This window comes from Triticum urartu, chromosome 2 (assembly GCF_003073215.2).
Source record: "Triticum urartu cultivar G1812 chromosome 2, Tu2.1, whole genome shotgun sequence".
Classification (NCBI taxonomy): domain Eukaryota; kingdom Viridiplantae; phylum Streptophyta; class Magnoliopsida; order Poales; family Poaceae; genus Triticum; species Triticum urartu.
In genome coordinates, this window is record NC_053023.1 from 545,688,300 (window position 1) to 545,712,162 (window position 23,863).

Here is a 23,863-nt window from a genome sequence, read left to right on the forward strand (position 1 = left end):
AGACGGAGGAACTTCACCGCCAGAACATGGATGCACTGCATACTCCTATAGTTGGAGAAACCCCTGAGGCCTAGGCCTTGGAGCAGGCGCGCCTAGCCAACTTGGCTGAGCGCACTCGACTGGAGAACCTCCAGCGCGCACTCGACGATCGCGCTCGGCAGCGTGCTCCCGAATCTAGTCGGCGCCAACTTTTTTCACCTCCGACTCAGGTATACCGAACCCCGATCCAGAATCTAGCAGCTACTGCCTGGATAGCGGAGTCGATCCAACCTTCTCAGTTAGAAGCTGGCTGAGGTTTGGTGCAGATCCGAGCTTTGCTCCGGGCGGCGGGAGAACAAAATACAGTCGTATCTCAGTCGCGGAATAGGATCCATAGCAGATCCGTGGTTGCAGACACAGTTCAGTCAGCTCACAGCCCAAGATCGCCCCCGAGGCGTGAGGGACATGGAGATCGACAAGATCAATACAGAAACCGTGAGCAGTATGATCACCGAGTCGATCGTGATGATCGTCATCGAGTGCCCACGCCTCCCCAAGGAGTGGGTCGTATGTGCCTCGGCAACATGATGACAGGCGCCCTCACAGTGTTGGGCGAGGGATTCCAGTCGACCCCAGGGAGCCAGGCTTTGATGCGAGATCTATTCTCGTTCAGGGCTTGGTCGACAGAAACAGAGCTCACCGAGAGGGCCATGACAGGGATCCGCAAACCAGCAGCAGGGTGCATGTCTCAGGTCCAGAGTGCTTTAGCAGAGCCATCAGGGCTGCAGTGATTCCCCCCAACTTCAGGTTGGCGACTGGAGTTAGTAAGTTCACTGGTGAGTCCAAGTCTAACACTTGGCTTGAAGACTACCGAGTGGCTGTCCAGATTGGTGGCGGCAATGATGAAATGGCCATGAAACACCTTCCTCTGATGTTGGAGGGCTCGGCTAGAGCATGGTTGAATCAGTTGGCACCCAGCAGTATTTATACTTGGGAAGATCTCACCCGAGTGTTTGTCAGAACATTCAAGGGCACTTGCAAATGGCTGGCAGGTTTGACAGAATTACAGTGTTTTGTTCAGAAACCGAATGAAACTTTGAGGGATTATATCCAGAGATGGATCACCCTGCACCACACGGTGGAGGATGTGTCTGATCATCAGGCAATTTGTGCCTTTAAGGAAGGTGTCAAGTATCGGGAGTTGAATCTGAAATTCGGTTGAACAGGAAATATGACTCTGACTCGGATGATGGAGATTGCCACCAAGTATGCCAATGGTGAAGAAGAAGAACGACTCCGGAGTGGCAAGCACAAAACAGTCGCCCATGAAGCCGGAGGAGGAAGTTCTAGTCGGAAGAAGAAACGCAAAGCTGAGCCAGCAGCTCCTGGCGAAGCCTTAGCCGTGATTCAGGGAAAGTTCACAGGGAATCCCAAAGGGTCGTGGAACCCCAAGAAAATAAAAGATCAAGATGGAAACGACGTGCTGGATTTTCCATGCCTTGTCCACACCAAAAAAGATGAAGAGGGTAATTTCATTTACCCGAAGCATACCACTCGGCAGTGTCGACTCCTAATCCAGCAATTCCGAGAGAAACAACCCAAGGAAAAGGAGAAGGAAGCAGACAAGGCTGAGGATGAGGAAGAGGATGATGATGGTTATCCCCACGTGAATTCCACTCTGATGATTTTTGCTGACGTTGAGAGCAAAAGTCGACTGAAAGTCATCAACAGAGAAGTGAACATGATCGCTCCAGTGACACCCAGTTATTTGAAGTGGTCACAGACTGCCATTACAGTCGACCAGTCCGATCATCCAGCGCACATAGCCACCCCTGGGAGGCAAGCATTGGTGGTCGACCCGGTGGTCGAAGGCACCCGACTGACAAAGGTCCTGATGGATGGTGGCAGTGGCCTGAACATACTATATGCAGAGATGTTGAAGGGAATGGGCATTCCGATGTCCAGACTCAGCGAAAGCAATATGAGTTTCCACGGGGTCATTCCAGGCAAGAAGGCTGCATCACTCGGCCAGATTGCTCTCGACGTGGTTTTCGGTGATTCCAAAAATTACCGCAAAGAAAATTTGACATTTGAAGTTGTGGATTTCCAGAGTGCCTATCATGCCATTCTGGGCAGGCCAGCTTATGCACGTTTTATGGCTCGACCATGTTACGTGTACCTCAAATTGAAGATGCCTGGTCCCAAAGGGGTGATCACTATCACCGGTAATCGGAAGAAGGTAGAAGAGTGCTTCCAGAAGGGTTCAAAGATCGCCGATGCACAGATGGCCGTGGAAGAATTGCAAGAATATCAGAAAAATGCAGATCCGAGTGATTTGTTGCGAGCCAAGAAGCCAGCCACAGATTCAGCATTCCAGTCGTCTGGTGAAACGAAGTCGATTCACATTCACCCGACAGACCCCAATGCTGCTCCGACTCACATTTCAACCACACTCGACTCCAAATAGGAAGAAGCGCTCATCCAGTTCCTCCGTGAGAACTGGGACATCTTTGCATGGAAACCTTCGGACATGCCAGGTGTTCCCAGGGGACTAGCTGAGCATCGTTTGCGAGTCGACCCAAAAGTGAAACCAGTCAAAGAACATCTTTGATGGTCCGCCGTGCAAAAGAGGAAGGCAATCGGTGAAGAGATGGCTCGGCTTTTGGCAGCTGAGTTTATCCGTGAAATTTACCACTCCGAGTGGTTAGCTACTGTTGTCATGGTCCCAAAGAAGGACGACTCACTTCGCATGTGCATTGACTTCAAGCATATCAATCGGGCCTGCCCGAAAGATCACTTTCCTCTCCCTCGCATCGACCAGATAGTTGACTCGACTGCGGGGTGCGAGCGTTTGTCCTTTTTGGACGCCTACTCCGGGTACCACCAGATTCGTCTGTACGGACCCGACGAGATAAAAACAACTTTCATCACCCCATTTGGGTCCTTCTGTTATGTCACTATGCCATTCGGTTTGAAAAACGTTGGAGCCACATTCATGCGGATGATTCAGAAGTGCCTGCTCACTTAGATCAGTCAGAATGTGGAAGCATACATGGATGACATTGTGGTCAAGTCACGTAAAGGTTCCGACCTACTGACTGACCATGCTGAAACCTTTGCCAACCTCAGAAGGTATGATATCAAGCTCAATCCATCAAAGTGCACGTTTGGAGTTCCGGGCGGAAAATTACTCGGTTTTGTCGTTTCCGAACGAGGGATCGATGCTAACCCAGAGAAAGTGGGTGCTATATTCCGAATGAAACGCCCTGTGCGTGTGCATGATGTCCAGAAGCTTACTGGTTGCTTGGCCGCCCTAAGTCAATTCATTTCTCGCCTCGGTGAAAAGGCACTGCCTCTTTACCGACTGATGAAGAAATCAGATAAGTTCGAGTGGACTCCTGAAGCTGATGCAGCATTTGCAGAGCTAAAAGCCCTGCTTTCCACCCAGCCGGTGCTTGCTGCCCCAATCAGCAAAGAGCCTTTACTGCTTTATATAGCAGCCATTGGACAAGTCGTCAGTACAGTACTTACGGTCGAGCGGAAGAAAAGGGAAAAGCCTATAAAGTTCAGCGCCCTGTTTATTATATTTCTGAAGTTCTGACTCCGTCAAAGCAGAGATATCCGCACTATCAGAAGCTCGTTTATGGGATTTACATGACCACGAAGAAGGTTGCACACTGTTTCTCTGATCACTCTGTTACAGTCGTCAGCGACGCTCCATTGTCAGAGATTCTGCACAACAGAGATGCAACTGGTCGAGTGGCAAAATGGGCGATTGAACTCCTTCCCTTAGATATCAAGTTTGAGGCAAATAAGGCTATTAAGTTCCAAGCAATAGCAGATTTTCTCGCCGAGTGGATTGAACAACAACTGCCGACTCAAGTTCACTCGGAGCACTGGACCATGTTCTTTGATGGATCCAAAATGCTGAATGGTTCCGGTGCTAGGGTGGTTCTGGTATCCCCCCGAGGAGACAAGCTCAGATATGTCCTCCAGATTCACTTTGATTCTTCCAATAATGAAGCTGAATATGAAGCACTCTTGTATGGGTTGCGTATGGTCATCTCACTCGGTGTCCGTCGCCTCATGGTCTACGGCGACTCAGATTTGGTAATCAATCAAGTGATGAAGGAGTGGGACGTCAGAAGCCCAGCCATGACTGGTTACTGCAACGCGGTGAGGAAGCTGGAAAAGAAGTTTGAGGGGTTAGAGCTCCATCACATACCCCGACTGAAAAATCAAGCAGCCGATGACTTGGCAAATATAGGTTCCAAGAGAGAAGCCATTCCCAGCAATGTGTTTTTGGAGCATATTCATACACCGACAGTTCAGGAAGATCCTTTTTTACTGAAGAGCCCCCGCAGCCTAAGAGCGCCACAGATTCGACTGAAGTCGAGGTCCCAGCCATGGTCGACCTAATCATGGAGGTTCTGGTCATTACTCCCGACTGGACAGTGTCGTACATTGCGTACATCCTTAGGAAGGAACTCCCAGAGGACGAAGAAGAGGCTCGACAGATCGTCCGTCGATCCAAGGCCTTTACTGTCATCAGAGGACAACTGTTCAGGGAAAGCGTGACTGGAGTCGGTCAGAAATGCATAACGCCAGAAGAAGGTCGAATGATCCTCAATGAAATCCACTCGGGGACCTGTGGTCACCATGAGTTCTCTCGAGCCATCGTGGCTAAAGCATACCAAGCCAGATTCTATTGGCCACGAGCAAATGAAATGGCGAAAGATATAGTCGATAGATGTGAAGGCTGCTAGTTTTACTCTGACATGTCTCACAAGCCAGCGTCAGCCCTGAAGACCATTCCCCTTGTTTGGCCCTTTGCTGTTTGGGGGTTGGATATGGTTGGACCACTGAGAACTGGTAGGAGTGGATTCACTCATGTGCTCGTAGCAGTCGACAAGTTTACCAAATGGATCGAAGCTAAACCTATCAAGAACCTTGAGGCCAGCACCGCTGTCAGTTTTATTAGAGAATTGACATTCAGATATGGAGTTCCACACAGCATCATCACGGACAACGGGTCAAACTTCGATTCTGATGAGTTTAGAGCTTTCTGCGCTTCTCAAGGCACACGAGTCGACTATGCTTCAGTCGCTCACCCGCAGTCGAACGAACAAGCAGAAAGAGCCAATGGCCTAATTCTCAAAGGACTGAAACCCCGACTGATGCATGATCTCAAACACGCAACAGGCGCTTGGGTCGATGAACTTCCGTCAGTTCTGTGGGGTTTAAGGACAACTCCCAATCGGTTGACCGGACGAACTCCTTTCTTCTTGGTCTATGGAGCCGAAGTTGTTCTGCCAAGTGACCTGCTCCACAACGCACCCCGAGTCGAGCTCTTCTGTGAAGAGGAAGCAGAGCAGGCCCGTCAAGATTCAGTCGATCTCTTAGAGGAGGAAAGAGAGATGGCCTTGATCCGGCCGACCATTTATCAGCAAGACTTGCATCGATTCCACGCCAGAAATGTGAGGGGTCAAGCCTTTCAAGAAGGAGACCTAGTTCTTCGAGTGGATCAACAGAAACCGCACAAGCTCGCCCCGGCTTGGGAAGGCCCCTTCATCATCACCAAAGTTCTCCACAATGGAGCATACCATCTTTACAGCGTTGAGCATCAAAAAGATGAGCCACAGGCCTTGAACGCGGAGCTGCTCCGCCCCTTTTATACTTAAGCACTCATTCGAATAAAATGTAATAAGAAGTACCTTTGTAATTTGTTCGTCAAAGACAAGAGCTTTTCAGTCTTCTCGCATGATTGTTGTTGCTTTTATTTACCTCTGAAATCCCCCAGTGGGTGGGCTTAGCCGCGAATCCGTTTCGCCTAAGTTCGAAAGAAAATCCTACCGAGTGATGGGTAAGCCTCTCACTCGGGAGGCTTAGCCGCGAATCCATTTCGCCTAAGTTTGTAAAATCCTACCGAGTGGTGAGCAACCCTCCCACTCGGGGGCTTAGCTGCAGTCCAGTACTCGCCTAAGTTCTCTCACTCGGAGACTTAGCTGCAGTCCGGTACTCGCCTAAGTTTGAAAAAATCCTACCGAGTGGAGAGCAATCCTCCCACTCGGGGGCTTAGCTGCAGTCCAGTACTCGCCTAAGTTCTCTCACTCGGGGACTTAGCTGCAGTCCGGTACTCGCCTAAGTTTGAAAAAATCCTACCGAGTGGAGAGCAATCCTCCCACTCGGAGGCTTAGCTGTAGTCTAGTACTCGCCTAGGCTCTCCCACTCGGGGGCTTAGCTACAGTCCAGTACTCGCCTAAGTTAAAAAATCCTACCGAGTGGAGAGCAACCGTCCCACTCGGGGGCTTAGCTGCAGTTCAGTACTCGCCTAAGTTTAAAAAATCCTACCGAGTGGAGAGCAACCCTCCCACTCGGAGGCTTAGCTGCAGTCCAGTACTCGCCTAAGTTTAAAAAATCCTACCGAGTGGAGAGCAACCCTCCAACTCGGGGGCTTAGCTGTAGTCCAGTACTCGCCTAAGTTTAAAAAATCCTACCGAGTGGAGAGCAACCCTCCCACTCAGGGGCTTAGCTGCAGTCTAGTACTCGCCTAGGCTCTCCCACCGGGGGCTTAGCTGCAGTCCAGTACTCGCCTAAGTTTTAAAAATCCTACCAAGTGGAGAGCAACCCTCCCACTCGGGGGCTTAGCTGCAGTCCAGTACTCGCCTAAGTTTAAAAAATCCTACCGAGTGGAGAGCAACCCTCCCACTCGGGGGGGCTTAGCTGCAGTCTAGTACTCGCCTAAGCTCTCCCACCCGGAGGCTTAGCTGCAGTCCAGTACTCGCCTAAGTTTGTAAAATCCTACCGAGTGGGGAGCAACCCTCCCACTCGGAGGTTCGGAGCTACACCACAAGTACAACGTGCGCTCCATCCCTATCCGCAAGGACGACGAGGTGCAGGTCGACTGCAACCTTCTCCTTCGGAGCTACACCACAAGTACAACGTGCGCTTCATCCCTATCCGTAAGGACGACGAGGTGTAGGTCGACTGCAACCTTCTCCTTCGGAGCTACGCCACAAGTACAATGTGCGCTCCATCCCTATCCGCAAGGACGACGAGGTGCGGGTCGACTGCAACCTTCTCCTTCAGAGCTACGCCACAAGTACAACGTGTGCTCCATCCCTATCCGCAAGGATGACGAGGTGCGGGTCGACTGCAACCTTCTCCTTCGGAGCTACGCCACAAGTACAACGTACGCTCCATCCCTATACGCAAGGACGACGAGGTGCAGGTCGACTGCAACCTTCTCCTTCAGGACTACGCCACAAGTACAATGTGCGCTCCATCCCTATCCGCAAGGACGACGAAGCGCAGGTCGACTGGAGTCGCCACCTCAGAGATACATCTCCAGCGCAAAGACTATTCCGAGCAGAGAACAAAGTCCACTTGAGGGCAAAACGCAAGAATATTCGGAAATAAACCAAATTCGGATAAATCCTAAAGTTCCAAGCAGCAAACCAAAAGTATTCGAGCATCAAGCCCGAAGGAGTTTAACGGTTACAGCAACCACTCGACATTCCGAGGAAAATTTAAAGCAGATTCAAGTCTCATAAGTTCGTTCACTCGGCAGGAGGAGGGCTAGCGGGCTCAACGAATTCGTCCAGGTCGATTCCATCCGCGATCCGAGTGGCAGCAGCGATGAAAGTCTCCATGAAGGACTGGAAGTCATGCCTTTTGGTGTTAGCGACCTTGATCGCCGCCAATTTATCGTCACGAGCTTCCTGGCAGTGGACTCGCACCAAGGACAGCGCCACGTCAGCACCACACCGGGCGGAGGACTTCTTCCATTCCTGCACTCGGTCAGGGATCTCGTTGAGTCGAGCCATCAGGGATTCCAGATCATTTTGGAGTGTCGCCCTTGGATAGAGGAATGTGTTGACTCATGAGACTGCCTCCTTCAGGCGCGCGAGGTAGCTTGTGACGCTGGCAACACGAGACTCCGGTCGGAGCACTTTCATTGCATTTTCATCGCAAACTGGAGAAGCGATAGGGTCCAGACCCGTCTCGACCTTTCCAGTTTCCTCGTCAAAGTCTTGGCAGAATTCTGCAGCCAAAAATTAGTGAGTCGACCAGACAGGATCCGTTCACAAGCATCAACACAGTCGGTTTAAAAGAAACACCTTCCAGCATAAGATAAAGCTTCTTGGCGAGAGTTCTCAGATAAGCCTCCGTGTCATTCCTCTTGTGGACCGCAGACTCCAGCTTTTCGTTCAAGGTAATTTTGTCCTTCTTCAGACGACTCACCTCTCGGTTAGACTCGTTGAGACAGGACTTTAGCTTGGTCACCTCCCCTTCTAGTGCTTCGACTAACGCCAGCTTCTGGTCTGCGAGGGCAGTTTTATCTTGGGCTTCCTTCTATGCAGCGGCGAGGTCCGAGTCCTTCTTCTCCAGAGCCAACTTCATTTTCTCTGCAAAAGAAGCAATTAGATCAGACAAGAGCTCGAAGACATGTTTTAAAAAGACAGTCGACAGGCGGTTACCTTCCATACCAGCAGCTTCGTCTTGAGCTTTCTTCAGATTCTGCTGGGCCAACTCCAAGTCGAGGTTGAGTTGCATCTGCTTCTCCTCAAGTTCAGCAAACTTGGAAATGAGAGTACAAGACTTCTGCAGAAGGCAAAAGACGTGTCAATTGACAAGATCAAGGGTTATTCACTTCCGAGTGGATACAACTTAAAGAAGTTCGCTTAGACCCCAGCCGACTGCACACAGTCGACTGCGGTCTCGGGGGCTACACCCAGCGGGTGCACTTGGCGTGCCCCCGCTGATTAAGACCCAACTCGACCGGTCCGCCCGGGTCAAGTCAAAAAAACTGTTCAGACCCCAGTCGACTGCCAGCAGTCGACTGCAGTCTCGGGGACTACACCTAGTGGGTGCACTTAGCGTGCCCCCACCGGTTCCGATCTCATTCGACCGGTCCGCCCGGGTCGAGTGGAAGAAAAGAAAGGAAGGTAGAACTCAGACCCCAGTCGACTACCAGCAGTCGACTGTGGTCTCGGGGACTACACCCAGTGGGTGCACTTGGCGTGCGCCCACCGGTTCAGATCCTACATGCCCAGACCGAGTGGAAGAACACAACTACCAAAGACAACAAAACACCCAGTGGGTGTACTGATTCGACGCAAACAACAGGAGATTGTATAGAAGAAAAATTTTCGGGTAGCATATCCTGATAGAGCAAGGTCGGTTGAAAGTCTACTTACCTGGACATTGGCCCGGAGAGCAGCGCTGGCGTCATAAGCAGCCTGGCTATTCTCATGCACCATCTTCATCCGCTCCATCATCATGTCAGCCTGACGGATGGATTCCGCATCCGCTTCTGACTGGTTGTCCGGAACGGGGTAGCTGGTGAAAAAGAGAGCAGACGATCCAGGTGTGGCAGCTTGGAGCTCTGTGGCGTGGAGTTGGACGACTGAAGGAATCACTGGTGCAGTCGACAGTGCGGGGTGCTCACTCGACAAGGGTGCAGCGAAGGTTACAGAGGCCCTGCCCGCGTCTTCAGATTGACAGACGGGTGGTGGTGTTGTTGGCCTTTGCTGAGACATGTTGCCAGCTGCTGCCTTTTTGCTCTTCCTGGGCTTAAGAGCCACATCTTCATCGTCATCTGGAAGATCGATGACGTTGGGTGGAGCTGCAAGACAAATCAGTCGACCCCAAGTGAACCTCTAGAATGCAATCGACCAAGTAATCAAGAACACGATCATAAGAGTTTCTACCTGGGTTGGAGGTAACCGCGTCTTCCATCTCCTCGTCCCAATGTAGCAGCACTGCAAGTGTCCGTACTCAGTCGGTTACGTTCTGTTGCTCAAGTCGATGAAAAGAACAAGTCAGATGATTACCCGGAGATGGTAGGGACGGTCATTTTGATCCTGGGCAAATCCTTGGGCATTTTGGAGGAGGTGGCCTTCGGTCCTTTTGGAGCTGGAGGCGGCACAACCTTGGGCTGCTTTGGGTCCTTCTCAATCGGCGCTGGAGAAGACGTCCGGGGGCGCTTCGAAGACTGCCCAGTCGGCGCGGTCGCCAGGTCCGGGGTGCTCGCCGGGTCGTCTGCGTGCTTGGATCTCCTCTCTCTGCGAGGAGGCGTGTCGACTTCTTCGTCATCGCTCGAGTCGTCGCTCTCCTCGTCCTCCTCTGCATCTGAGTGCCACTCGCCGCTCTCGCCCCCACTCGCTCCCTCCTCGATGTCTTGCTCCTGCACTCCGTTGGGCATCGAGTACATGTCAATGAGAGCCTGAAATAACAACGAGCAAAAGGAGTACAGTCGACCATCAACAGGTGTCACACAGTGAATCGGAAAGATATTTGGGAAAGCAGAATCATACCTGCTCCCGCTGGCGCGAGTGGTCGAATGGAATCACCCTCCTAGACCCCCGGGGGTTGTCTTTGTTGCTGGTGATTCCCATCAGCCACTTCTCCAAGATGTCCTCACTGACGTCCTCCGGGTGGATCCGAGTGGAGTCCTTGAGTCCAGAGTACATCCACATCAGATGATCACGGGCGTGGAGCGGTTGGATGCGTCGACCGAGAAAGACCTCCAGCAGGTCCATCCCAGTCACCCCGTCGCGGACGAGTTGGACGACCCGCTCGACCAGCACCTTGACCTGTGCCTTCTCTTCGGGAACCACCTTCAAGGAGGAAGGCTTCTCCACTCGAGCCAGGGAAAAGGGAGGAAGTCCAGTCGACTGACCCGGGGTCGGCTGATCCTTGCAGCAAAACCAAGTCGATTGCTAGCCGCGGACCGAGTCGGGAAGGATCATCGCCGGGAAGGTGCTCTTGTTCCTCATCTGGATCCCTAGGCCCCCGCACATCTGGATCATGTGCGTCCTCTCATCACTCGGATTGGCCTTTTTGACCGACTGGGAGCGGCAGGTGAAGATATGTTTGAAGAGGCCCCAGTGCGGTCGACAGCCCAAGAAATTTTCACACATTGACACAAATGCAGCCAGATAGACTATGGTGTTTGGAGTGAAGTGGTGGAGCTGAGCCCCAAAGAATTTCAAAAAGCCCCGAAAGAAAGGATGGGGAGGCAGAGAAAATCCGCGATTGACGTGGGTGGCGAGGAGAACGCACTCACCCTCCCTTGGATGCGGCTCGGTCTCGTTCCCCGGGAACCGCGCCGATTTGTGGGGGATCAGTCCCCCCTCCACCAGGTCGTCGAGGTCGTCCTGGCTGATCGTCAAGCGGATCCAGTCATCCTGGATCCAGCCCGGCGGCTGGCCGGATCTCGACAAGGATCCGCCTCGGCTGGTCCGCTTGCCCTTCGCCTTCGCGGTCGCCTTCTTCGTGCACTCCAGCGCCACCTTCTTCTCTTTTCCCATGGCAACAGATCAAGTTCGAGTGAGGGTTCGGCGACGAGAGCAGAAGCGAGTGTGGCGGAGAGGTCGAAGGAAGAAGAAAAGAGAATGGGAGCGCACGGTGCAGAGACCCGGTCCGGTGCCTTTTATAAGGTCATTCCCCGAGTGACTAACTGGTAGGCCCAGACGATCTAAACAAACCCCGCAACAGTCGCGCGCGCAGTACGTGGCCAAAAAGGTGGCGCGGAGATCAAGGAGACCTGCTTAATCCGTCCCGATTACCGCGGCCTCGCCCGTCTGGCGCGCTTCCTGAAATTCGAATCCCGCGAAATCTACAGAGAGCAGAGCAGCTGGTCAGACAGAAAACATCCTCCACATTATCATTCGGAATTCTACCATGAAACTTCACTCGACAAAAACTAAGAATGGACCAAGGCGACTGAAAAAGAAGTTGATGTTGTCTCCTCAGTTCATTGTTCCAAAACAAGTTATACTCATAGCATAAAGAAGGAGTCGGAAGTGTTCCCAACTCCTTCCTCACTCAAACCCTGATCCATTCGGGGGATAATGATGAAGCTATGTACCTAGGGTAGGGTCATGGATCTGTCCAAGATACCCTCCCCAAGGACATCTCTAAAGGAACCAGAAGCGGTCGAAGCAAAATCATCATCCACTCGACCGTGAAGCTATGTTCCACTCGGCAGTATAGAAGACACTCGACTATGCGAACAACCACTCAACGAAACAAGAAACCACTCGGAGTGTAGAAGACCTAACGTCACTCAGGATGACAACGGTCGGTCATTCACTCTGCAACCTTAAAGATCATTTATATCTCTTTATTACTAGCGTTACCAGTAACACCCTGCCTTAATGTACATTGAACCCTTTGTAACATGGGCTGGCTGGGGTCCTGGCGCACTCTATATAAGCCACCCCCTCCTCCGAGACAACGGTTTGCACCCTTTGTAATTCACATGCATATATCCAGTCGACCGCCTCCGGGCTCTGAGACATAGGGATGTTACTTCCTTCAAGAAGGGCATGAACTCGTAAAACTCGCGTGTACAACTCCTCCATAGCTAGGATCTTGCCTCTACATTCCTACCCCCTATTCTACTGTCAGGCTTAGAACCACGACACCCCCTCCTTCCTTATCTTCTCTCCTTCCCTTCCTTCTCTCCTACTCGTACTTGGAAAGGGGGGAATCCTACTCCCGATGGGAGTAGGACTCCCTAGGGCGCGCCATAGTAGAGGGCCGGCCCTCCTCCTCCTCCACACCTTTATATACGGGGGAGGGGGCATCTCATAGACACACAAGTTGATCATTGATCTCTTAGCCGTGTGTGGTGCCCCCTCCACCATAATCCACCTCGGTCATATCGTAGCGGTGCTTAGGCGAAGCCCTGTTCCGGTAGCATCATCATCATCGTCATCATGCCGTCGTGCTGACGAAGCTCTCCCTCGAAACTCTGCTAGATCGTGAGTTCGTGGGACGTCACCAAGCCGAACGTGTGCAGATTGCGGAGGTGCCGTACCTTCGGTGCTAAGATCGGTCGATCGTGAAGACGTACGACTACATCAACTGTGTTGTCATAACGCTTCCGCTTACGGTCTACGAGGGTATGTGGAAAACACTCTTCCCTCTCGTTGCTATGCATCACCATGATCTTGCATGTGCGTACGATTTTTTTTGAAATTACGGCGTTCCCCAGCAGGTGTCTTCTAGATTAGTTAGGTGTCACTTGGGAGCCTCCATCAAGATTGTGGAGTTGAACCAAGGAGTTTGTACGGGCAAGGAGATTGACTACTTCGTGAAGATCTACCCTAGTGAGGCAAGTCCTTCGTGGGCGATGGCCATGGTGGGATAGACAAGGTTGCTTCTTCGCGACCCTTCATGGGTGGAGCCATCTGTGGACTCGCGCAGCCGTTACCCTTCGTGGGTTGAAATCTCCATCAACGTGGAGGTACGATAGCACCACCTATCGGAACCACGCCAAAAATCTCCGTGTCTACATTGCGTTTGCTCCCTACAAACTCCTCCCTTTACCTTCATATGCAAATGTTTTACGTTCTGCTGCTATACTCTTAGACTTGCATGTGTAGGTTGACTGCCTGACTTGTTCTAAGTTGCTAAAATCTGCCAAGACTTAAAATTGGGAAAAGGCTAGATTTTTATTTGGTCAAGTAGTCTAATCACCCCCCTCTAGAAATACTTTCGATCCTACATACTCCCTGCACCTTGTCAATACGCCGCCCCTTATAATGATTGACTACACTGAGAAACAAAAAAAATAGTACCAAACATTACAATATGATCATCTTCCATTAACCACTCCACACTTGTCAATAGCGTCATCTTTGGCTGGCCACTCCACACCTGCCAAATTAAGTCCAATTGTGCATCATATAGTGAGAGAAGAATGGTCTTAAATGAAGTGGGGATCTCACTTTGGATATCATGCGGTTGCCTCAGCCATGTCCACCTCACAATGTTCGTGCTTTGCTACGTACTAAATGGCGGTTCCCGTAAACCTGGGTTTGTCGAGTAAGTTCCATATGAACTAAATATATGAGCTTGATTCAATGTGTATTGAATATACGTTGCGAAAACAAGAGGCATGTCAGAGAATTTAATTTCAGTCTGAATCTTACAAGAGACAACTATGATTAATCCCTCGCTAAAAAACTGGGCATAAGTTACACTAGCAATAACCCTGAGAATATACTGAAAATTGACACACTAATTAAACTATTGATGCATTTGAAGTCCTAGAAAACTTAATTACCTTGCATTCCTACCCATGCAGTTGGCCTCCAACAACAAATGTCTTCATATTACTGCCATGTAAATTAAGGTTAGTGTAATCCACTCCCAGCCTGCGGAAACTTCAACAAATATCACAGAAGTAAAACATTTTTTAAATGAAGGCAAAAGCTTCGCCTCATCTCATTAATAAAGAAGGAAAACCGAACAAAGTTTTACGAGGCCATTAAGCCTCCACAAATGGAAAAAAGGAAGCCTCCTCTCACGGCATCAGAGAGCCCAAATGTTTTGCCCTCGCAAGTACCCAATTTTTAATCTCCAAGTGGATGCTGTTAATTAGCAAAGAAGGCAGGGAGGACTTGCTTCTAAAACTCTAGCATTCCTCTCATTCCAGATCTCCCAACAGACGAGCATGAGGAGTGAAGAGTTTGCCCTTATCCGATGACCGCGCCGGAGGACAGTGGATGTCCACCAATGTTGAACCGTGTGGAAACCTCCCCAGGCCGCAAAGTTTAGTTCTGGTACATCAAACCACGTATTTACGGCCGCCCATACTCTGAGTGAGTAGCCGCATTGGAAAAGGATGTGTGCGGCAGATTCAGGCTCCCTCTTGCATAGCGGGCACATCCCACAATTTGGCCAACCCTGCTTCTGAAGGCGTAAACGATTCTAGGAGGAACATGTATTGTGTTCATAAATCATTCGGAACAAAGAATGAATAACTAATGAACTTAATACAAATGATCAAATATCTACTACTCTATCTTCTAAACAGAAGAACAAGCTGCACGTAGATGTTTGCCCGCTGATGAAGGTGTTTCATGAGTATAGTCTCATGTTCTTTTGTGGCCTATGAACCTCAAATCTTAATTAGTAGAACAACAAAATAGCTTCTACTTTTCATTAGAAAAGAATTAGAAAAACAACACCTTTCAAAACATGATGTGTTAGTAATTGGCTCTGGTGATGGCCTTGTAGCTGAGAGCCGCCAGTCCACCACGGATTTAACTGAACACGCAACAAATTGCAGTCCAATTTAATCCCTCACTAAAAAACTAGGCATAAGTTACAGTAACAATAACCCTGAGAATATACTGAAAATTGACACATTGATTAAAATATTGATGCATTTGAAGCCCTAGAAAACTTAATTACCTTGCATTCCCGCCCATGCAGTTGGCCTCCAACAACAAATGCCTTCATATTACTGCCATGTAAATTAAGGTTAGTGCAATCCACTCCCAGCCTGCGCAAACTGCAACAAATATCGCAGAAGTAAAATATTTTTTTAAAACGGAGGCAAAAGCTTTGCCTCATCTCATTAATAAAGAAGGGGAACCGAACAAAGTTTTACGAGGTCCAATAAGCCTCCACAAATGGAAAAAGAAAGCCTACTCTCGCGGCACCAGAGAGCCCAAATGTTTTGCCCCCGCAAGTACCCAATTTTTAGCCTACAAGTGGATGCTGTTAATTAGCAAAGAAGGAAGGGAGGACTTGCTTCTAAAAGCTCTAGCGTTCGTGTCATTCCAGATCTCCCAACAGACGAGCATGAGGAGCGAAGAGACTGCCCTTCTCCGATGACCGTGCCGAGGGATAGTGGATGTCCACCAATGTTGAACCGTGTGGAAACCTCCTCAGGCCGCAAAGTTTAATTCTGGTACATCAAACCTCGTCTTTACGGACGCCCATACCCTGAGTGAGTATCGGCATTTGAAAAGGATGTGTGCCGCAGATTCAGGCTCCCTCCTGCATAGATGGCACAACCCGCAATTTGGCCGCCCCCGCTTCTGAAGGCGTAAATGATTCTAGGAGGAACGTGTATTGTGTTCATAAATCATTCGGAACAAAAAATGAATAACTAATGAACTTAGTACAAATGATCAAGTATCTACTGCCCTCACTTCTAAACAAAAGAACAAGCTGCATGTAGATCTTTGCCCGCTGATGGAGGCGTTTCATGAGTATAGTCTCATATGTTTTTTGCAGGTAGAGTATAGTCTCATGTTGACCATGTAGAACCGAAGTGCACTTTGCACTGTCAGACGTTTCATTGTTTTCTCTGCTCCCTTATAGTCTTTTGTGGCCTCTGAACCTCAAATCTTAGTACAGTAGTAAAATAGCTTCTACTTTTCATCAGATTTTTTTTAGAAAAAACAACACCAATGTTCCGATTCAAAACATGACGTGGTAGTAATTGGCTCTAGCTGAGAGCCGCCAGCCCACCACGGATTTGAGCGAACATGCAGCGAATTGCAGTTCAATTTAATCCCTCACTAAAAACTGGGCATAAGTTACACTAAAAATAACCTTGAGAATATACTTAACTGTTTAAACTATTGATGCATTTGAAGTCCAATAAAACTTAATTTCCTTGCATTCCTGCCCATGGAGTTGGCCTCCAACAACAAATGCCTTCATATTACTACCATGTAAATTAAGGTTAGTGTAATCCAGTCCTAGCCTACGCAAACTGCAACAAATATCACAAAAGTAAAACATTTTTTTAAACAGAGGAAAAAGCTTTGCCTTATCTGATTAATAAAGAAGGGAAACCGAACAAAGTTTTATGAGGTCCGTTAAGCCTCCACAAATGGAAAAGGAACCTACTCTCGCGGCATCAGAGAGCCCAAATGTTTTGCCCTTGCAAGTACCAAATTTTTAGCCTCCAAGTGGATGTTGCTAATTAGCAAAGAAGGCAGGGAGGACTTGCTTCTAAAAACTCTAGCGTTCCTCTCATTCCAGATCTCCCAACAGACGAGCATGAGCAGCGAAGAGACTGCCCTTCTTCGATGACTGCGTTGAAGGACAGTGGATGTCCATCAATGTTGAACTGTGCGGAAACCTGCCCGGACCGCAAAGTTTACTTCTGGTAGATCAAACCCTGTCTTTACGGCCGCCATACTCCGAGTGAGTACCAGCATTGGAAAAGGATGTGTGCCGCAGATTCAGGCTCCCTTTTGCATAGCTGGCACAACCCACAATTTGGCCAACCCCACTTCTGAAGGCGTAAACGATTCTAGGAGGAACGTGTATTGTGTTCGTAAATCATTCGGAACAAAAAATGAATAAATAATGAACTTAGTACAAATGATCAAGTATCTACTGCTCTAACTTCTAAACAAGAACAAGCTGCATGTAGACGTTTTGCCCGCTGATGGAGGCGTTTCATGGGTATAATCTCGTGTGTTTTTTTGCGGGTAGAGTATAGTCTCATGTTGACCTTGTAGAAACAACGTGCACTTGGCACTGTCGGGCGTTTCATTGTTTTCTCTGCTCCCTTATAGTCTTTTGTGGCCTCTGAAGCTCAAATCTTAGTACAACAGCAAAATAGCTTCTACTTTTCGTTAGATTTTTTTTTTGGAAAAACAACACCAATGTTCCAATTCAAAACATGACGTGTCAGTAATTGGCTCTGGTGATGGTCCTGTAGCAGAGATCCGCCGGCCCACCATGGATTTGATCTAACACGCAACAAATTGCAGTCCAATTTAATCCCTCACTAAAAAACTGGGCAAAAGTTAGAATAACAATAACCCTGAGAATATACTAAAAATTGACACAATAATTAAACTATTGATGCATTTGAAGTTCTAGAAAACTTAATTACTTTGCATTCCTGCCCATGCAGTTGGTCTCCAACAACAAATGCCTTCATATTATTGCGATGTAAATTAAGGTTACTGTAATCCACTCCCAGCCTGCGCAAACTGCAACTAATATCACAAAAGTAAAACATTTTTTAAACGGGGGCCAAAGTTTTGTCTCATCTCATAAATAAAGAAGGGAAACCCAACAAAGTTTTACGAGGTCCATTAAACCTCCACAAATGGAAAAAGTAAGCCTACTCTCGCGGCATTAGAGCGCCCAAATGTTTTCCGCCCGCAAGTACCCAATTTTTAGCCTCCAAGTGGATGTTCTTAATTAGCAAAGAAGGTAGGGATGACTTGCTTCTAAAAACTCTAGCGTTCCTCTCATTCCAGATCTCCTAACGGACGAGCATGAGGAGCGAAGAAACTGCCATTCTCCGATGACCGCGATGAAGGACAGTGGATGTCCACCATTCTGAACCATGCGGAAACCTCCCCAGACCGCAAAGTTTAGTTCTGGTACATCAAACCCCATCTTTATGGGCCACCCATACTCTGAGTGAGTACCGGCATTGGAAAAGCATGTGTGCCACAGATTCAGGCTCCCTTTTTCATAGCTGGCATAACCCACAATTTGGCCAACCCCGCTTCTGAAGGCGTAAACGATTCTAGAAGGAACGTGTATTGTGTTCGTAAATCATTCGGAACAAAAAATGAATAACTAATGAACTTAGTACAAATGATCAAGTATCTACTGCTCTAACTTCTAAACAGAAGAACAAGCTGCATGTAGATGTTTGCCCACTGATGTACTTTTCTGACAACAAATTGCAGTTCCGATGCACTCTAGATGCTCCTTGCTGAATTCACATTTAATTCTCATTTTTCTTGCTCCAAATGGATCACGTATACACTGCAGAGCACACTGGTTGCTGAGTTCAATTAGCCCTCGGGTATCTTGCCTTGTTTAGGTATAGCATCCTGTCTCTCGTGGAGTCGTGGACTCATAGCAATCTTTCTATATCCTTTCCCTCACCATCTAGGTGGTAATCATCCAGCAGCCAGCTTCTGGGTATGTGCAAATTTTTCATGTATATAAACTGATGAGACGGATATAAGAGTTCGAGGTGCGACTATTTCATAAATGGGAGAACACATTTTAATGCACAAATGTGGGTTAGCTCAATTGGCCGCAGCCTTGTATTCTTGGCGGCTGACAAGGGCCACAGCGCAGGCTGGTGCTGTAAATTCCGGACGACGGGCGGATGAATTCTTTTTTTGATTTTTTGATTGATTTTTTGACTTACAGGCGGGTAAATATCATTAATGTTGAGAACACTTTTAATAACGATTAGCGGGCAAAAACAAACAATCCGTGCTTTATTATATTATATATTAGGTAAAAATAAAGATTGAGCAGATCGTTTGCACTGCACAAACGCATGATTTTATTTTTCAACCACCGTAGCCGTTTGTCCCACAAATCGCGCCACCTCCACATCTACGGTCCATTAACCAAGGGAAACGTTTGGGACCGGGGCACCGGCCGAAGCTTCGGCCGGTCCAGTCCACGCGTGCGCGATGCGACCCACTGACGAGCAACCACGTGGCGTGATGGACCCGAGACGACTAGTCCTCCTTCCTTTTCTCTTCTTCCTCTCGCGCATCCCTCTCTTTCTCTCTCCCCGCTGCCATGATCAACGCATCACCCCACGCCGCAGGCCTCCCAGGCGCGCCGCCGTTCAGCAGATCTGGCCGCCCTCGACCAGATCCGCGTGGATCCACATGCATCGGAGCTCTCCCTACCTCTCTGGACCCGGCCACGCCGGAGCTGCAACCAGCCATGGCAGGACTGCACCCCGCGGCGCAAATTTGCTGGAACCTCGACGTCACGGCGAGACGACGGATGACCATTTTTTTTGCTACAACTGTGTTTTGGTTTTGCTACTACCATAGAGATTTTTTGCTGGAACTGATGGTATTTTTTGCTTCAATCAGAGATGCGCGATAGCTGGGAGGCTGGCGAATGCTGCAACAGTTGACAAGAAAGCTTCAACCCAAGATTAAAAATGCTTCAACCGTATATACAGAAAGTTGTAAGCGATCAGTGCTATCGAGGAAAGCTACAACCGTCTATATAAAAGGCTACAACCTTTGATGAAAAAAGATTCAACCGAACGATAGAGAAAAGCTTTCACCCAGACGCTGCTCAAAAAGAAAAAAGTTTCAATCGTTTACAGAAATGCTTCCACCGTAGAGGGGAAAGGCTTCAACCATTGAGATAAAAGCTACAACCGTGTCAAGTTTTTGCTACTACCGTCTGTGTTTTTCCTACATCCATTCATGTGGCCATGGTGCTTTTTTACGACTGAGGTGTGACCGGCGACGACGAGGACGACATTTTTGTTGCAACATCCTCGTTTTTTGCTACCATTGGCGCTGTGTTTTGCTACATCCGATTAACATTTTTGCTACAATGGCGACGTTGATGGATTCTTTTGCTGCAACCGTTGTCTTCATTTGCTACGACTGACACGGGAAAATGCTACCACGGGGCATCTTTATTTTTTGCTGGAACCAATCATCGGTTAGGCGGAGCTGCATCCATGGCACTTCGATGAGCAGCGGGGGCAGCGAGCGGTCGGGGCGAGCCGAGTCCCGGAGCGCGGGGCGGCTCCGACGTGCGGCCAAGGCGGCGAGCGGACTGGACGAGCTGAGTCGCGGAGCTGCATCCATGGCGCTCCGACGGGCGGGCGAGGCGGCGAGCGGTCAGCTCCAACCGACGGCCGGGGCGGCGAGCGGCCGGGGCGAACTGAGTGCCGCAGCGTGGGGCGGCCCCAACGGGCGATTGGCACGGCGAGCGCTCGGGAAGACGAAGACAAGGTAAAAAAAAGTAGAGGAGCTCAAATCTAACGGTGTTGCACAGCAAATCAGGCGGCTGGGAGCAGATTGGCCGAAACATTCGGCCGGTGCGTTGGCGCCTAGCGGTGCTCATTAACCAATGATGGTACCACTACTACCCGTAGCGCAGCCATAGCTAGAAGGAGATCTGTTACTAAAAAAAGCTAGAAGGAGAACTTGTAGAGCATGTCGTGCTTGTACACCTGGCCGGGCCTCACCGTCACCGACGGGAACTCGGGGTGGTTCACGGCGTCCGGGTACGCCTGCGTCTCCAGGCAAAACCCGTCGTACTGCTCGTACAGCTTGCCGCCCTTCGCCTGGGTGTGGTTCAGGAAGTTGCCGGTGTAGAGCTGTATGGCCGGCTGGTTGGCCCACAGCTCCAGCGCGCGCCCCGACTTGCCGTCCCGCGCCACCGCCACCTTCCGCATCCCCTCCCAGTCGATGACGTAGTTGATGTCGTAGCCGTAGACTTTGCCGCCCTTGACCTTCCGGATGCGCGCGCCGATGGGCGTCGGCGTGCGGAAGTCGTAGTTCGTGCCGGCCACCGGGTCGACGCGGCCCGACGACGGGAGCAGCTCCTCGTCCATCGGGGTGTACCGGGACGCGGAGAGCTGGAGCGTGTGGCCCAGGATGTCGCCGCTGCCCTCCCCGCCCAGGTTCAGGTACACGTGCTGCAGGAAGTTCACCGGCGTCGCCTTGTTCAGCGCCGTCGCGTTCGTGCGGATGCTCAGCTCGTACGGGCCCGTCAGCTGGTACGTCGCGTACACGTCCAGGTCTCGGACAAGTATATTTTTCATCCCTTAATTGTTGGCGAAGTCTAGATTTGGTCCCTCAACTTTAAAACCGGACAACTTGCGCCCTTAACTACTGAAACCGACCAAGATTCATCCCTGGTCACGGTTTTGACCGGTTTCGGTGCTGTCTCAACCCGGTTTTGACCGTGCCGACTCAAATTCGCATACCTTTTTCAAATCCGTTTAATGTTTTCAAATTCGGGTATTTTTTTCAAATACGTGAACTTTTTAAAAATTTGTCTTCCAAATCTGCGTACTTTTTCCAAGTTCACGTACTTTTTTTAAATCCACGTACTTCTTTAAAGTTCCTGTGGTTTTTTTAAATTCATGTAATTTTTAAAAATTGACATACTTATTCCTATTCACGTATATTTTTTTGGGTTTGAAAATTTTATGTGAAATTGAAAACGTATGCGGATTTGAATATCTTCGCGAATTAGAAAAAAATGTGTGGATTTGAAAATTTATGTCAACTTGAAACAAGTATGTGAATTTCAAACAAAGTTCATGGATTGGAAAGGAACACGGATTTGAAAAAAATACACGAACTTTAAAAAGTATGCGGATTTGAAACAAGTACGCGAATTTTAAAAACAGATGGATTTGAAAAAAAAAATACTTGGATTCGATAAAATTACACGAAGTTGAAAAAATACACTGATTTGAGAAAATTACGCAAATTAAAAAATCATGGATTTGGAAAAGTACACAAATTTCAAAATAGTTCACAGATTTGAAAAAGGTATGTTTATTTTTGAAAAAATTGCACGACCTTGAAAAACTATGTGGATTTGAAAAGAGTATGTGAATTTTAAAAAGTTCACGGATATGAAAAAATTACACGAATTTTAGTCGGCACCGGTCAAAACCGGGGTCAGTCAGCACCAAAACCGGTCAAAATCGAGACCAGGGACAAACCTTGTCCGGTTTCGTTAGTTGAGGGTGCAAGTTGTCCGGTTTTGGAGTTGAGGGACCAAATTTAGACTTCATTAAGAGTTGAGGGACGAAAGTATACTTTTCTCTTTTTTGAATGGTAAAGAATTTGGTCGTATCGTTTTTCCTACCTTGCTCCCCGTCGAAGCTCCGGTAGTAGAGCGTGATATACGGGGAGTCGTCGCCGGCGACGTACTCCTTCACCGTCCATATGACTTTGCTGAATCCCCTGTGGCCACCTATAACAACGGAAAATTAATTACCGCGTGTTATCGCGGGTAGCTCTTTGACAGAATCGAACAATGCATACCATGGATGGAGTTCCTGCCGTCGTTGATGTACGTGTGGTATACTTTGCCGTCGAGGACAAAGCGGCTCCTGGCCATTCTCTGCGCCACCCTCCCATTTAGCGGCCCAAAGGCAGAGTTATCAGTCTGAATGACCAGAGGAAACAGGAACTTGAAATTAACGTGGTGTCTCATCATGGTGTCAAAAAAAAAAACGTGGTGTCTCATCAGGACAGCAATGAAGTTGAGAGATCAGGTGAATAATCGGGCCGATCTTTGCTAGGAAAAGAAATGATTTCATATTATGAATCGAAAAAAGAAAGAAACAAAACGAGGAGCGGCGCAATGTTCATTCTATGAGCAATCTACATTTCAGACGGACGCTGAAGGAATAATGCAGAAAAGATAATTTTGAGAAGGTTTCAGTGAACTCACAACATACTCAGCGAGGGTGTCTTTGCCCAGCACAACATCGGCCAAATTCCCTGCAAAATAATTTGTGCGAGGTAAGTGAGTCTCACACGCCACAGGAACGCAAGATCACACATAAGAGGCGATACGATTTTCTTGGCATGAGAAACAAGATCTTTTGTCCTTGTTTTTGTGGGGTAGAGAGAAGAAGATGAAGATACCTTTGGAATCAGGGACGAGGATCGACATGATGGTGGCGCCCCAGTTGGTCATCTTGACGGAGAAATCCCCTCTCTTGAGCTCGTACACGCCGACCATCTTCCTCCTCGCGTCGGCGCCGCCGGCCAGCGCGAGGACCGCGAGGCACAAGAGCACGGGAAGCACCGGAGCCCTCGCCATTGGGGCCCAACACGACGCTCGTAGGCACGAAGGAAGAAGAGGACAGCTGTATGTCATCCAGAAGGGGTGGGCAGAGCTGTGATATAGGCGGACAGTCGCAAGGCTGGGCCTGGGCTGCAAGCTTCCTTTTAGAGCAGGATCTTTTTTTTAATAGTATCTAAAATACAATATCTTTTTAAATAGTATTTAAAATACAGTATCTAATTTTTAAATAGTATCTAAAATACAGTATCTAAAATCCTCTAAAAAAATCTAAAATACAGTATCTGCTTGAGAAAGGAAATCAAAAAGAAACGAGGTCAAAATTTTGGGTTGTCAGGCACTTGCGTCCCCACGTGTACTGCTGGGCGTCGGTTACTCAGAGCATCTCCAACCGCCCCCCCCCCCGCCCGCCCAGGAGTTTGAAATAGCGCCGCCTGAGGGCGAACCGATGATAAATTTGGCGTGGATGCGGTACGTTTTCCCGTCGCCGCTCCAAGATCACCCCAGACGCCGTTTTTTAAAACCATACTTG

General features: G+C 49.0%; 2 protein-coding genes across 2 annotated transcripts in view; both read right to left on the bottom strand.

Annotated features, from left to right (window-relative positions):
- LOC125538669 (galactose mutarotase-like) overlaps window positions 1–23,364 on the bottom strand; it is a 40,860-nt gene extending 17,496 nt beyond the window's left edge. The window contains exon 1 of the mRNA XM_048701938.1: window positions 23,172–23,364. Coding sequence (XP_048557895.1) covers window positions 23,172–23,349 — 178 coding nt within the window. The 5' untranslated portion in view covers window positions 23,350–23,364. The remainder of the gene's footprint in view (window positions 1–23,171) is intronic.
- On the bottom strand, window positions 20,655–21,337 carry LOC125538670 (galactose mutarotase-like). Its single transcript, XM_048701940.1, has one exon. It carries the CDS (start codon window positions 21,320–21,322, stop codon window positions 20,690–20,692), a length of 633 nt encoding a protein of 210 aa, XP_048557897.1. The 5' UTR covers window positions 21,323–21,337; the 3' UTR covers window positions 20,655–20,689.
- Window positions 23,365–23,863: the final 499 nt, after the last annotated feature.